This window comes from Ricinus communis, chromosome 10, assembly GCF_019578655.1.
Source record: "Ricinus communis isolate WT05 ecotype wild-type chromosome 10, ASM1957865v1, whole genome shotgun sequence".
In the NCBI taxonomy this organism is placed as follows: Eukaryota; Viridiplantae; Streptophyta; class Magnoliopsida; order Malpighiales; family Euphorbiaceae; genus Ricinus; species Ricinus communis.
Window position 1 is genome coordinate 9,193,229 of NC_063265.1, and position 15,546 is coordinate 9,208,774.

General features: G+C 33.1%; 3 protein-coding genes across 8 annotated transcripts; 2 read left to right on the forward strand and 1 right to left on the reverse strand.

Moving 5' to 3' along the window:
• Nucleotides 1-229: 229 nt before the first annotated feature.
• Nucleotides 230-2,047, reverse strand: LOC8282027 (protein TRI1). The gene is made up of 2 exons (XM_002523927.3): nt 1,658-2,047; nt 230-570 (listed from the first exon to the last, which is right to left on the reverse strand). Exons 1-2 carry the CDS (start codon nt 1,934-1,936, stop codon nt 445-447), a joined length of 405 nt encoding a protein of 134 aa, XP_002523973.1. The 5' UTR covers nt 1,937-2,047; the 3' UTR covers nt 230-444.
• A 3,068-nt stretch (nt 2,048-5,115) lies between these two features.
• LOC8282026 (RNA polymerase sigma factor sigB) lies at nt 5,116-10,245 on the forward strand. Of its 4 annotated transcripts, none has more exons than XM_015722288.3 (7): nt 5,116-5,460; nt 6,693-6,850; nt 7,418-8,017; nt 8,734-8,964; nt 9,111-9,251; nt 9,432-9,632; nt 9,733-10,245. In XM_015722288.3, the coding sequence occupies exons 1-7, from the start codon at nt 5,361-5,363 to the stop codon at nt 10,012-10,014; spliced, it is 1,713 nt and encodes a 570-aa protein (XP_015577774.1). In that variant the 5' UTR covers nt 5,116-5,360; the 3' UTR covers nt 10,015-10,245. The 4 variants fall into 4 exon arrangements, with proteins under 4 accessions (XP_015577774.1, XP_002523972.1, XP_015577772.1 ...); XM_002523926.4 differs by having other exon boundaries at nt 6,696-6,850; XM_015722286.3 differs by having other exon boundaries at nt 5,117-5,460; nt 6,693-6,877.
• A 389-nt stretch (nt 10,246-10,634) lies between these two features.
• LOC8282025 (chromo domain-containing protein LHP1) lies at nt 10,635-15,405 on the forward strand. Of its 3 annotated transcripts, XM_015722298.3 has the most exons (7): nt 10,641-11,517; nt 11,696-11,721; nt 11,854-11,940; nt 12,211-12,317; nt 12,402-12,990; nt 14,857-14,917; nt 15,029-15,405. In XM_015722298.3, the coding sequence occupies exons 1-7, from the start codon at nt 11,125-11,127 to the stop codon at nt 15,068-15,070; spliced, it is 1,305 nt and encodes a 434-aa protein (XP_015577784.2). In that variant the 5' UTR covers nt 10,641-11,124; the 3' UTR covers nt 15,071-15,405. The 3 variants fall into 3 exon arrangements, with proteins under 3 accessions (XP_015577782.2, XP_002523971.2, XP_015577784.2); XM_015722296.3 differs by having other exon boundaries at nt 10,635-11,508; nt 12,211-12,990; XM_002523925.4 differs by having other exon boundaries at nt 10,640-11,517; nt 12,211-12,990.
• The last annotated feature ends 141 nt before the right edge of the window (nt 15,406-15,546 follow it).

Sequence of the window (15,546 nt, forward strand, 5' to 3'; positions counted from 1 at the left end):
ATCCCAGCCATTGAGAGAGAGATTGACTTATAGTGGCTCTCATCGGAATAATTCTCATGAAAAAACTGGTTACATGCATCACGCCAGACCCCAGTTGGATCATAGTCCATACCTGTGTGCTTGAACAATCAGATTCCACATATCCAAAAGCAATCGAGCAGCCCTATGCTCGCAACTAACCATGGCTCATGAATCAGATTAACTGCTCGTAAACATATAACCATAGAAATAAGAAACTGATATCATCATAGATGTTAAAGTGCGAATCCTTTTTTCCCTAGCCAATTTTTACAACATGCTGATGTTAAATTGCAATACAATTCACAGGAGTTCAGCTCTCAAACAAAAAGCCAAATATCAACATAAAAGCACATGAAAGATTAGCAGCTAAGAGCTTGCTCCGCAGAAGTGCCGACCACAGATCCATAAGTCCAATATTGCAAGTTAACCAGATTTCACAAAATGGCGAGATAGCAACTTTCCTATCTCCAGGAAACCAACTTTTTCTTTTCCATCAAATATGGTCTTCAGTTTCTCATCGCAAAATATCTCCTTCTTGTTTGTGGGATTCTGCAGGTACAAACATCCACATAATTTAATACACAGCATTGCAGCGAGTAAACATCTCTCAATCATAAGATCCCACTAAAATCATTCAATAGATAAAGCATAAGTTAACAAACCAATATGAACAGTGAGCACAATAAAAGTTCCAAGGACATGTGTGCCTCTTTAGTCGATCAAGCAGAGCCAATAACAAAAAGACAAAGGCTATTCTTGCAATATCCTATCTGCAGTTCTGAACCATTCTTATTATGCTAGTTAATGAACTAATTATACCAATCAAAGCAAACCCATCAGCTTCATGGGGAGTATAACCAATAAAAATACAAACATAGTAGCAAGTAATAATCCACCCGCATGATTCTTTCAAGTGAAATGCACTGAGATACACAGCTAGCAGACACACAAAACTCACATATTCGTGTTACTAAATGAGATATACAATGGAAGGCAATAAAACCCCTTGGTCCAATTTTTACAAGTTTCCCCATCTTTAATTTTAACACAACATGAGAACCTTACAACTGCGGAGCATCCTAAACAAAATCCTATCATGCCAAACCCAGAAGGGAGATGATACCAATATAAATCCAGCATATCTGCAATTTGTTTTTTCTTCACTTCACTAGCGCATGCCACAATGGAAAACGAGAAAAAAGAAAATCATCTATCAAATAAAACATGTGGAGACAGAAAGAATTGAGTATCAAATACAACATGGTTGCCGCTTATTTTTTATTTCGATCAATTTGTTTTTAAATTTTGTAGTTGAATACTTAATTAGAATACAATGTCATATCTGTAACTGCACAAGAATGAGTGATGATAATTTAAATAAACAAAGCAACAAAACTTTACACATTGAACTACTAGAAAACCCAGAATATAAGAGAACATAACAGGCACCATAATAATATTACAAAGTGTAAGTTTCTAGACAGTAACATAAACCCGCAAGGCTGTATAAAATATTAAATGAACTAGGGTTAAACCAAAAAAAAAAAAGGCATAACTAAAAAGCATATTTAAGTAAGCGCAGAGCTAAAACCCTGATGAATAAAATGACATGTAATACTAGGGTTTAACACAAAACCTGAAGATTGTGAAGCTTGATATGATCCCATATCTTCTTAACAACATCAGTACGAGAAGCTTCTGGAACTCCACCGAGAAACTCACTCAAAGCAGGTGATACTGGTGCCGCCTTTAATATACCAGTTGCCCTTACCGGTTTGTCCTTCGGCTTCACTGCTGCGGCCGCCGACTTCTTAGTGGCGGTGGATTTTGAGGGCGCGGCGGCGGCGGCGGCGGCGGCGGCAGCAGACTTAGTTGGTGCTAAAAGAGCCCTATAGCCCCTGAAAACCCTAGACATTGTTTTGCTTGGCTTTTCCTTTTCTGAAACTCAGTAAGCTCTGGTTTAAAGAGTGAAATGAAAACACAGAACGAGAAATGGGAAATAGAAAAAGTTGCATGGAATTACTGTGCAACTCTTGAATTTATTAGTAAGCCCTAGCCCATAACTTTTGATGCTTTAGATTTAGTTCGGCCCCGAGCCCACCTGTGAAGTATTCAATTATACTAAAAATTTACTGAATATTTCTTTTCCAAAAATATAGTTCTTTTTAATTTTTTAGAATTTACTATGTGGTTGCTTTTTAATTTTTTTTCTGTTTGAATTATTTTTCAAATATTATTTTGTTATTTTAATTATTTTTCAATTGTTTAAATTATTTCCTTTTATTATTATTTATATTAAGATGAATAGCATATTTTTACTATACTATTGATATTGATACTTGCTCTGCTATCTTGGTGGAAGGAGTGTTTGGGGACATAACAAAAAAATAATAAAATTTAATTCGAGCTGAAATCTCTATAGAGTTATATATTTAGTATTAAATAAAATTTATGATTATGAGAATATTATAACCTAATAGAATTTTAAATATTAAAATTATTAATATTTAATTTTATTGGTGGAAATGATGAAAACCAAAAATAAAATATGTAATTATCTTATTATATTATGCCAAATAAAATCAACATATAAAATAATACAATAAAAAAATATAACATAAAATATATTTTATAAAATTATACATACAAATAATATTATACAAAAAAATATTTTCTTAAGACGAAATTAAAAAAATGTATAATTTATTATAATAGAAATTATATTTCTATCTATAACTAGCCCTATCGGGATTCTAATTTCTTATCACTATTTAAAGATTATTATTATATAGTAACTACTAATGATAAATAAAAAATTTTACAAAAAATAATAAAATATTAAATATAATCCATAAATGTAAATTAATAAAATATGTTTTTAATACATTTATTATAATAGAGATTCTATTCCTATCTATAACGGGCTCAAATTGAAATTCTAATTTTTTTATCACTATTTAAAAATTATTCCTATATAGAGTATTACTATAGCAATTTTTTATTATATGTAAAAAGAAACTACTATTAATGATAAATAAATAAAAATTACCAACAAATAATAAAAGATTAAATATAATCCAAAAATGTAAATTAAGAAAATATATTTTTAATATTTTATACAGTAAAAATTATAAATTTAACTTAAAAGAAATAAAATGTGAAATTTTCTAATATTTTTTCTTTTTAAATTCAATTTGCCATTGGTTGCTTGTGCATTTTTATATATATATATATTTCTTCCTTATTCTTCTTTATTTTTACTAATCATGGTTTTTTATTGAAAGCATAGTGATCTATGGCTATATAAGAGTAATAACTTCTTACTGAAAATATCATTCAGCCATGTCCATTCATATAAATTTTAACTTATTGTTTGTTATTATAGATTTACTTAGTTCATATACTTTCTTTTTAAATTTTTTTTTTGAATAAATAAATTATTATTTTTACATCTTTAGAAATGTGGCCTATCTTAACTCATGAATCAACACTTACTTTTTAATAAATATAAGATATGATATGGATATTATAAATCACTTTTAATAAATCTAAGACATGATATGAATATTATAGATTACTGCTGAAAAATTATATAACTATTATGAGTTGCAAATAATATAGAATCTTTTTGTCTAGTAATGGAGAAAATTTAATTGTAACCTGCATAGATTTATTAAAATATTAGTATAAAAAGTAATATAGATCAAAATAAATAAGTAACATAATTATAATTTTGAAATCTATACGAGTAGAATAAATTTAAAAGCAAGTAACAAATTTTATTTCTAAATGAACTACTCTATCTTATACTGCAAAAATATGATGATAATAATAATAATAATAATAATAATAAATATTAGTAAAATATTTATATAAATTATATAATTTATTTATTAAATAAAAATTATATACACTTTATTTCAATTTATTAATTTTAAAAATTAGATGTTTGTTGTTTATCTTAAATTATATGACCATTGTTATTATTTTAATTATAAGATTAAATTTGTAGATAAAATTTAATAAAATTTTTAATATTTAATAATTATTAAAAAAATAACGAGTTAAATATTTTTAAATTTTATTAGCACAATAACATAAAATTTATTTGAAAATATTTATTAATTATTTATATAGTATTATTATATAAATTAATACTATAAATATAATTGATAAAATTATTGTATAACTATAATATAGATTAATTTATATTAAAAAATATTTAAAATTAAAAATATTGTATAATTAGAGAATTAATATAAAAATATTATTTTTAGAATTATAGTAATTATTTAATTAAAAGATAATTTATTAATAAATAAATTAATAAAAAATTATAATATAAAATATAATTTTATCATTTATTAAAAATAAATGCATACGTAATTACAAAACTCCTTATATATTCATTTCTCATTTTGAAAAGTGACTATGGATTTATAAGAGTTCAAATAAATTACTATTAATATTTAGGGTTCGACTTTTGGACAATATGGATAGTTCTAATACCGTCTCTAGTTGTTGGATCATTAATTCATACAAGTTCGAGCTATTAGAAATGGAATTAAAGCGACCTGTTAATATGAGTATGAAACTAAGAATTGTGAGAAGTTAAGTGCTACACTGCAGTGGAAACCACCTCTAGAATCTATACGAGGTATTGCTAGAATTCACGACTCGCTTGGTGGATTGTGATTCTAAACTACAGAACTATAGTTTTACTTTGATAAGAACATTAGAGCTTTAAGAGGGAAAATTATATTATTTCCTTTCATATTAAAAAATGATTGTGTTTGATATATTTATAAGAGTCGGAATGAATTACTACTAAAATATACGAGTCGATTTTTAGATTATAGGAATATATCCAATTCGACTCTAATTATTATATTTATATATATATAAATTTAGAGAGAGAGATACATTTTAGACTCATCTTTCTTAATTTACTATTATCAATAACTGAAAAAATGACCATAAGTTGGGACCAGTAAAAAAAATCATTATTCTTAACAATACATGACAAATAAAATACATTTTTGCCTTGTCTTGGTAAAAAGTATATACTATATGAGAAAAAAAGGAAGAAGACTGGTTGTCTCTCTCTCGTCCGCAGGCAGGCAGGGGGTCTCACAAGTCTCCTTATCCGTTTATATTATCTCAAAACCCAAAAATTCCCACCTCTTTCTCTTTCCTTTTTTTCTTCTCTCTGTACAGAAAGTTTCAAACTTCCAATATCTTCTGTAAACGATACATGCTCCTCACATGGGTTTTGGAGATTAAAGAGTTTAATTGAATGAAAATCAAACAATTACTATCAGTAGCTGCAGAAGAAGTGGATGATGTCTTGTTTGCTTCCACAGTTTAAGTGCCAACCTGACACTTTCTCTATCCATTTTAGAGCTAACTACTTTCACTTTTCTAACGTTACTCAATCCAGTAAGTTACTCTCTTTCTCTTGCAACTTTGCATTTTTGTTTCACAATTTCAATCACAATTCTAGTGGGTGTGTTTTTTTTTTTTTTCCTCCTCTTTCTTGGATTGATTTTGAATGGTGGGTTTTATGTATCTTGATTGAAGGCATTAGCTCATAGGCTTCTTGCTTCTAATGAGAGCTAGCATAGGTGTGGTTTTGTGTTGTTTTGGTTGCTATCGAAGCGCAAATGCTTCTAATTCACCAGAAGTAAATGGTAATCCTGTGGTCTGATATTTGGATGTCATTCCTTTCCAGGTGTTCTTGTTTCGCTAGGAATCTAGATCTGCATTTCATGGTTATGTGTATTGTAGAATGAGATTTTCTAGGTGCGCTTTTGGTTCTGTTTTAGTATTCCAAGAGTTATTCCAGTGGATCATTCACTCAATCAACATTGTTTAACTGATGTTTATTTTCAATTTAGATTACCAATCATGCAAAAGGAAGTTCTTTTGTATCTTATCATTCTCTTCTAAACTTTGGCTTAAAAAAGTGAAAAAAAAAATGGTACTCACCTAAATTTAGTGGCAGCAAAAAGTTTCAGTTATTTTAACTACATTGAATGATCTTTTCAATTGTTGAATACTGCAGATTGATGGCTAAAAATAGTTGGGTATATTGCTTGAAAATTAGTGTGAGTATAGCCATTCTTGACTTCCCTTCTCTTGTCAATATGTGCTCCATCATTATGGTTGATCCTTCGCTAGGGAATCCTTTTGCTCTAGGCTGAATTAAACTGAGTCTCATCCCATGACCGCCTGTTTTGAACAATCATATAATGAAAGGTGCCAACTCAGAGCTTGAAATAAATCCCATTTTTTATAGGGATAGGGGCTGCTTATTAGCCTGTAGCTTGTATGTTCATAGAAAGAAATAACCTGCTTTCTGTTTGATTTCTTGCAATTGTTGTTTGTATCCAGTCGGTGTCACGAAATAATTTTGTTGTTTAGGCACGTGGGAAACTGTTTGCGTCCACATCACTGCTGATGATTTAATTGTTATTACATTTGTGTGGAAAATTGATATCCAGAGATGTTTTTAAGACTTAGGTCTGCTGAAAGGCATGAAGTTTTCAATTTGCACAGCACAATCCACTTACTTCCTGGTTCTTGCTGTTTTTAACATTGTTTAGGACGTAGATCATAAGTCATAACTCTTCTGAGCATTATCCTTACTGTCATTGCTTTGTGAAAATCAGCAGCAAAGAGTAGAGAGCCGATATATTACCGAGCACAATGCATTTTGTCCACCACATCACCATCAACATCAACCGCAGTGCTTGATCTGGAGAAGCTGAGATTACCTTCTTTTGAAGCTCCTTCAGATTCAATTGCTCCAAACAGTCCATGGACATATGTAAGGGCAATTGGTCCTCCCAAAGAGGTGGGACTTATTATCTTGGGAAAGTAGTGTAAATAAAGGCTAATCTTGTTCATGAATAATTTGGAACATTTGTTGGTTCTCATTCATTATTTACTCTACCATGATAATTGATAAATATACACGAGTCATCAGTAATATATGGCGATTATGATAGACAACAAGATTCTAAATAATGGAGTAGCATTTTTGTGGTCTAATGTTGTGGCAACTTTTCATTCCCATTAAATAAAGGGATCGGTGATCATCCGAGCTTCTTGTATCCTCTCTGTCTTTCAATGCTCACAGAAATGCTACTTTTTGTATAATTCATTTCTCCAGAGTCAGATTCTCAAATCATTTTCAAATCTGTCTTGTACATTATGAAGCTGATTATAATCTTCTGTTTTTGGTTTATCCTGATTCCTGTACAAAATCTCTTGAACTCATTTTGGAACATATTTTAATTTCTATATATTTCTGTGGGCATCCGCCTGACCTAAATTCATTAATGATGTGTATGATATGGTTGTCATAATTTCTTGCCTGTGGATATGAGTGCAGGCTACCTTTGGATCGACTTTAGCTACAGAAACACTTATTACAAGTGATGAGGCTGTAATTGCTGCAGCTGCTGCCGAAGCAGTTGCTCTTGCAAGAGCTGCTGTCAAGGTTGCAAAGGATGCAGCCCTTTTGGTTAAAAATTTCCCTTCTGCAGAAACAGAAAGTAAACTTACGAGTCCATCTACAATTGATGCATCTAGATGGCCGCAATTTACAGAAACAGAAAGAGCCCGTATTATAGGAGATTCTGTGGCAACTGAAACTGGACCAAGAGAAGAATCTTCCATGCAATCGTCCATCAAAGAATCCGATTATCTGGAGCTAACTCATAAAGAGCTTGAACTTCTGCAGAAGCAACTTTCTGAGGGTATAGCTGTGAGATCAAGGCGCCAAACAGAAAGAAAAGCCAGACGAGCAAGAGCAGTGGAAAAGGCTGCTTCAAGTGTTGTTTCTGTGAAGCCTGGTTCTACCAGCAAGAAAAAGCGTGGTTCTCTACAGGAAGTGGACTATTCTGATCCATTACGTTACTTGAGAGGCACAACAAGCACTTCCAGGCTTCTTACTGCTAGTGAAGAATTGGAATTGTCTGCAGCAATACAGGTGCGATTACAAATAGCTCATGGCAATGTTACCAAATGAAACACGCTCTTCTTCCAGTTTTTCCTATCTGAGAAGTAGGGGGAAGGGATGGTGGACATTTAGGGGTTATGATATGCAACTCATCCTACATTGGTTTAGTTCCAACTTCTTAAAGACCAACTTACATCTGGCTCCAAGTATCTGTTATCAGGTTAAAATCATTTGCATTTCGGGGAAGTGTCAGACACCTAGATGCACACAATGGGAAGGATATTAGTTTTACTATAATGCTTCTTGAGACGGTGAATATGCAAAAGTAACAACTTATGATTAAAAAAATTTTATACCGTGTCCCATGTGTAAGGCTTTAAGAACAGGAAGGCCTTTTTCTTTTTGTTTTTCAGGGAAGCCTCATTAGTCCTCCCTGAATTCCTTTTTATTTAGAATTTTTATAGCAGTTTAATTGAAAAAGTTACTCTTAACAATGAGTGGCAGAGCTATAGTTATATGACCTGTTGAAAGAATCTTAACATGCTGGCAATTTGTACAATCAGCAATAAATAATAGAAGTAATAAGAGGCTTTTTTTTTTCTTTAATTCTAGATAGCATAGAAGGAGCAGCAAGCAGAAGAAGCTTGTTTTTGTATATTAACAATAATCTTTTTATGTATTATCTCTCTAATTTTGTAATCAATCTTCTGAGATTTCTATATCTCCATTCGTCATAATCATTTCAGGACCTATTGAAACTTGAAAGGCTCCAGGAGGAGCTTGCGGAGCGTTACGGAGGGCAGCCCACCTTTGCACAGTGGGCAGCTGCTGCAGGGGTAGATCAGAGAACTTTAAGGAAGCGCATAAACCATGGTACAATATGCAAAGACAAAATGATAAAATCCAACATACGGCTTGTTATTTCAATTGCTAAAAATTACCAGGGCGCTGGGATGAATCTCCAAGATCTTGTTCAGGTATTTACTGCTTTGTTTGCAGCAAAACAAGTAGAGATGATTTTTTAACAAAAGGAAAATTATTAAGAGATGGTGGGAAATGACATGAAAACTTTTTAAGTTCACATTTATGTCTGTGGTGTCTGAATTATGCTTTTGATTCACAGGAAGGTTGTCGAGGACTTGTAAGAGGTGCAGAGAAGTTTGATGCTTCAAAAGGTTTCAAATTCTCAACATATGCTCATTGGTGGATTAAACAGGCAGTGCGCAAGTCTCTTTCTGATCAATCTAGGACAATACGCTTGCCAGTAAGTTTTTCTTTAATGCTCTGTTGGTTTATCTCTTGACTAAACTGAAAGAAATCATCTTCTGCTGTTGTCATTTAAATTGAGTTAACAGGTTTATGTCCTTTTGCCAGTAACATCATGATTCTGTGAGGTTGTCGTCGTACTAAATGCTTTTTGATTGTAATATTTTCGGATTTACAGTTTCACATGGTGGAGGCAACATACAGAGTGAAGGAAGCAAGAAAGCAATTATATAGTGAAAATGGAAGACATCCTGATGATGAAGAAGTTGCAGAGGCAGCTGGACTTTCAATGAAGAGGCTTAGTGCTGTACTTCTAACTCCAAAAGCTCCAAGATCTCTCGACCAGAAGATTGGGATGAACATGGATCTTAAACCTTCGGTATGTATTATTCCCTTTCATATGCACTTGTGGTGGCAGAAATCTTAGTTTTACATTCGATTAGTAAGTTCACTTAACAGTTCATGCAACTTATTTCCAGGAAGTAATAGCAGATCCTGAAGCGGAAACAGCAGAAGAGCTGCTAATGAAGCAATTTATGAAGCAGGACTTGGAGAAGGTGCTGAACACTCTCAATCCAAGGGAGACTCAAGTGGTGAGATGGAGATTTGGATTGGAGGATGGAAGGATGAAAACATTGCAAGAGATTGGAGAGATTATGGGTGTTAGCAGGGAAAGAATTCGACAAATTGAGTCCAGCGCATTTCGGAAACTAAAGAACAAGAAGAGGACCAAACAATTGAAGCAGTATTTACTAGCATAAGCTACAACATCTAGAGATTACATTGCATAACATGCAGCTAGCTAGCTTACCTGAGGCTATTGTATTTCATCTGTATTTATTTCTTCATTTTTCTTTCTCTAGCAATTGCAATTGCAATGTCTGCTTCTGTAATCTGCTCTGGAATATTAGAGTAGTTGTGCATAGGAACAAATTTTTTTTGAATTAAGCATTTCCCATTTTTGAAGTACTCAATGCAAAATACTTTTAAAAGAGTAAACTGTAATGGTACTATCTTATTCTTATGAAATTGCCAAAAAAAAGAAAGAAAGAAATATTACTAATAGTGTGTTTTTGAATATCACCTATTATTTTAAATTATATAACCAAATGAACAAAAACCAACTTCACCAACTTCTTCTTATGATATATTCATTCATATAAAAAAGGCTATTGAATTAACACAGAGGATTTTAATTAATATTTGCTACATATCATGTGTGTTGCATATATATGGATGGATTTAGATATAAACATTAGGATTTAATAAGTCCAGTTATTTTTATAAGTGCTCTAAAAATGTAATTTTCATGACAAAAACAAAATAGATTAAATATTGTTCTAAAAAAATGTAATCTTCATGACAAAAACAAATAAATTAAATATTGTTATATGTTTGTGTTCATTCCAATATGATAAAACATAAAAATACCCAGATGGAGATTCACATTTTAACAAAATTAAGCTGTTTGGTTATCCTTCAATTAATGTAAGGAAGGCAGATTTTTCAACCGGCGGGCGGCTGAGAACCAAAATCTACGATCTTAGATATCACCATCACTGTTGGTATATTAAGAAAAAAAGAAAAGAAAAAAGAAGAAGAGAAAGCTACTTAGATTAGATTAGAAAGACAAACATCTTACCAGTCCCAGACGCAGAGCATTGGCGTGTACCTTGGGAACTGCAACACGCAGAGCAACATTAATATTTAACACAGAAACCACTCTACTGAACGAACTCTGCCGCGACACAGCCGAAAATTCCCCCTATTACTACTACCTCCACTTTTCAAATTTCTCTTTTGGGTCTTTTCAATTTCCTTTTTCTTTTTTCCTTTTTCTGTGTAATATTATATAAGTAAAAGAAAATAGGATGAAAGGGAAGAGAAAAGCAGCCGCAGCAGCAGCACCAACAAGAAGAAGCCCCACAAACACGGCTGCGTTGAGCAGCGATTCATCAATGGAGATGGATGATTCTAATAATAATAAAAACAACATGATGGTAGAAGTTGTTGTTGTTCAAGGAGGGAATGTTGGTGATGAGCAATTAAAAAAAGATTGTGTTCTTGATACTACTACTTCTACTGTTAATAATAATAATGTAGAAGAGGATGAAGATGACGATGATAATGATAATGAAGAAGAAGAAGATGATGACGATGAAGAAGAGGAAAAGAAAGGAGAAGGAGGAGTAGAAGAAGAGAGGCCAAAACTCGATGAGGGTTTTTTCGAGATCGAGGCTATTCGTCGAAAAAGGGTTCGAAAGGTCTCATCTTTTGTTATATGGGTTTAACCTTTCATTTTATTTGTCTTTTCGAATTTTAGGTCTTTCTTTTTCCTTAAGATTGCTTTTGTTTTGTTTGGATATGTTTTAATTTGAGTTTTCTTGATGATGATGATGATGATAATGGCAATTAACTTCTTCAATTATTGCACAAATATAGGGTCAGCTCCAGTATCTTATCAAATGGTGAGCTCCTCTCTTATTCCATTTAAGTATTTTTATACTTCTTCTCTTACATTTCCCTGATAGAATGCTGGAAACAATATCCAGATTTGGTACATAGTTTCTTGACTACTGTATTTGTATTGGTTTTTGAAGGAGAGGCTGGCCGGAAGCCGCCAACACCTGGGAGCCTTTAGAAAATCTGCAGTCGTGCTCTGATGTTATCGATGCATTTGAGGAGAGGTAAATTCTCTTTCTTTTCCTATTCTAGTGAACTTTGTTTGGTTCCATAGAATAAAAGTTTTCCGGTTCATTTCAAGTCACCTATGTGATAGATGAGTATAAAGCTTAGCAAACTTCAGGGCCTTTTATGGCTTTCTAGGCGATAAGCAGCAGCGTATGTAATTCCACAACCTTAGGATTCTATATTTTTATTTTCATTAGAATGCTTTGTTTATCTTCACAACGCCCTTCTTTTGTTTCCTATGTTTTTTTCTTCCCATGGGTTTCCAGCTTGCGATCTGGTAAATCTTCACGAAAGAGGAAACGCAAACATGGGGTTACTAATACTCAGCCCAAGAAGAAACAGTCGCGTTCCTCTGCTGGCTATAATGTGACAGGTCTAGACATTAATGTTGTTGATAAACTTTTGCCCTCTGCTTCTTTGAATAACAAAACCTCTGCCGATTCCCTCACGGGTTCAGGTCATCAAGGAGAGAATAATGGAGATGTTAGCATTGTCAAAATAATCAAGAAAGCTGATGAGAATGGGTACATAAATGGATCAAAGCAGACCTTAGACAAGAATGAGGATAATGAATATGATCCGAAGCTTAGTGAGCTGAGAGGGATAGTATCTACCAATGATGTTAGTGCGGATAATAAGCTACTCATAAACTTCCAAGAAGATAATACTCCAGGAAGTGATGGTCCTAGAAATGGGCTTCCAAAGGTCGACTATGCAGATGCTGTTCAGAACAGTCGCCGCACAGGTGCTAAGAGAAGAAAATCTGGTTCAGTAAAGAGGTTTAAAAAAGAATCCGTCATGTGTGAACCAGTTTGCTTACAAAGTTCACCATTTTTCTTACAACCTTCACCATTAAATGTCTCAGTTGGCCTTGGTGGGACAACTGCACTAGGGATTGAAAATGGGAATCTAGCAGGGAGTAATTCCAGTTACAAGCCAGTGGGTGAAAATTCTATAACCATCACCAAGATCATCAAGCCAATAGGGTTTTCAGCATCTGTGATGGACGATATTCAAGATGTGCTGGTAACCTTTGTGGCAATGAGGTTTGTTATCTTACTTCCCAGCTCTTATAATCTTGGCTTATTGGAAATAATTTTATGTTATTTAGTTGATTCTCAGATAGATCTTTTGAATGAATAGTGAAAATTAAGATAATAAAGGGAAATGGCATTTAGGAGTTATTCTGTCTGTTTTCTTATGATAACTCACCTTTTCTTGTGTGGGCTCTACATTATTGTCTATGGAAGCAATTTTTTGATGCTCAGTTATGGAGTCTAAATGCCTGATAATTCTCTAGGATTTGGGGTTTGATATATTTGAGTCTGAAAGAACTTGTGATTTTTGAAACTTTTCTGTGTGGAGTCCTGACCTTCTGTTCTAGTAATGACCTTAATGAATGTTTTTGTTTACAGTTGCTTGCTTGCCTAGTGTTTGTTCTCTCTGCTTTTTTTTTTTTTCTTGATCTTTGTGCATTGCTTTTCTTATTTCTTTGCTCTACTTTTTGCATCAATTCATCTTTTAGGATAAGGTGATCCTTGTTTTACAAAATCTTGGTTATTTTTTAATGTTCCTTTATCACATAATGTGACAAATTTATAAATGCAGCGTGCTACAATACCGTAGACAGTTTTTAGAGTCTTTCCTATGTTTCTTTACTTTATTCACTCACTTGTCCACTCTGCTTCATTACTCAGCCAAGTTAAGAAGTAAAAGCCCTTGCTGCATTTTTAGTGAGTTAAAGTGGAATGAAAATTCAATGGCATAGCTTCAAATTTTCCCCCAAACTTAACCAAGTTTTCTCATTTTGATGCTACTAAGGACCCAGACTGCGGAATTATTAAATGTCTTATACCTAAAAGTCACTGGAGTATTTACAGGCACTGGATCCATTTTACTTTTCCTATTTATTTTACACAAATTCTGACGTGGTAAATGGCATGTTAACCCGACTATATCAAACGTTTTGATGATATTTTTCAGTTTTTGTTTACAATTTATCATTTGAAATTAGTGTTTGTCCCAATATTATATGTGCCCTGTTCTTTAATCAGTGCATTAGATAGGTCTAGTAGGTTCTGTTATCCTGATTTTTATGATAGCAGTGGACCCCAGATGCAACATCGATGCTCAGGTTAAGCACAAATTGAATGTATCAAATGGATGGCTATTTAAGTTTAAATTTGCATGGAAGGATTTTTCATGTTAGAATAACCAATATTTCATTGTTTTAGACTTATGAGGGGAAGATGTTGACTGTAGTGAGAGTGCAAAAGAACCAGGAATTTATTCTATTGCTTTTCTATTTTTTATTTATTGAGCATTGATGGTGTTTGACCTCATAACCTCATAGCTCTCGACATGCCTCCAATGCTATTGAGCCAAAGTTCATTGGTCATTTATTCCTTTACATTAATCTACCAACATGCGTTTAGTACATTGATGCCTGAAACTTGCTCTCCTTTTTTGGCAAGAGGTAATACTTTTTGATTGTTGGTAATTTTGGTATGGAGCTACTTCATGAGTACACCAATGCCCTGTTGAGTGTCATAATTGCACCATTTTTTTCCTTACAAGTAGCTTCAAAAAAATCCTGAATGTCTTTGGCATGATGATGCCAGAAACTTTCAGTAGCATGTGCACCGCAAGGGAGCCACTAGCCATCCATAATACACATACCTTTCCTCTGCCCAATTCAAAACCTTTAATCCTTGATTCATCAAAGCCTAGACCACCAAGAGACCTCCATAGTGTTCTATCATAATTATCCTGTATCCTGAAATCTGTAAGCATTTTCTTATAGAAAAAGGGGACTTGGAAGTAGGGCATCGAGCTCTATGATTACGTAATGGACTTATGTTTGGTCGAAGTTCATTTGGCTAAATTGTTTTATGTGGTTTCTGCTCTGATAGGTCTGATGGGAAAGAAGTCATTGTAGACAACAGTTTTCTCAAGGCTAATAACCCACTTCTGGTATTGATTAACCTTTTTGTCCATTCTTTAGAGCCTCAAACTTGAGTAAATATAGCCAAGTCTTTTTTATTACTATAAATGTTATGAACTCTTTCCTTTCTTGTATGGCAGTTGATCGACTTTTACGAGCAACATCTCAAGTACAGTACGTGATTGTATGGAGATATAGAAAGATTGTGTGTATGGGGAGCTGCACGAAATGTTTCTTTTTGTATGTGTACAGCATTGTAAATCTTTTAGTTGCAGGTGATAGTGCAGGATGATTAATGCTGTCTTGATGCAGTAATTTAAAAGTGGTGACATAGCTGTAGTCCATATGTATCTCACCCTGTACCATTTTGTAAGGTTAGGTAGTTTGTATTTCATCTGCCTATAGTTAGTAGTACACTATTTGAACTTGCAGATGATTAGTTACCACTGGATAGTATTGTCATTGGATGTAGAAATTAATGTCATTTCCTATCAATGCCATCTTTGTTTCAGCCTCACTCTCGCAATTTCCTTTTTCCTTTCACTTGTGTGGATGAAATTTTGTACCCAGAACTCTCCTGTATGATGCCATTTAAATTTAAATTTTTCATTTGTTGTTTGTATTGTCTTTGGGTGATTCAGCCTTGCTGAAGATAATG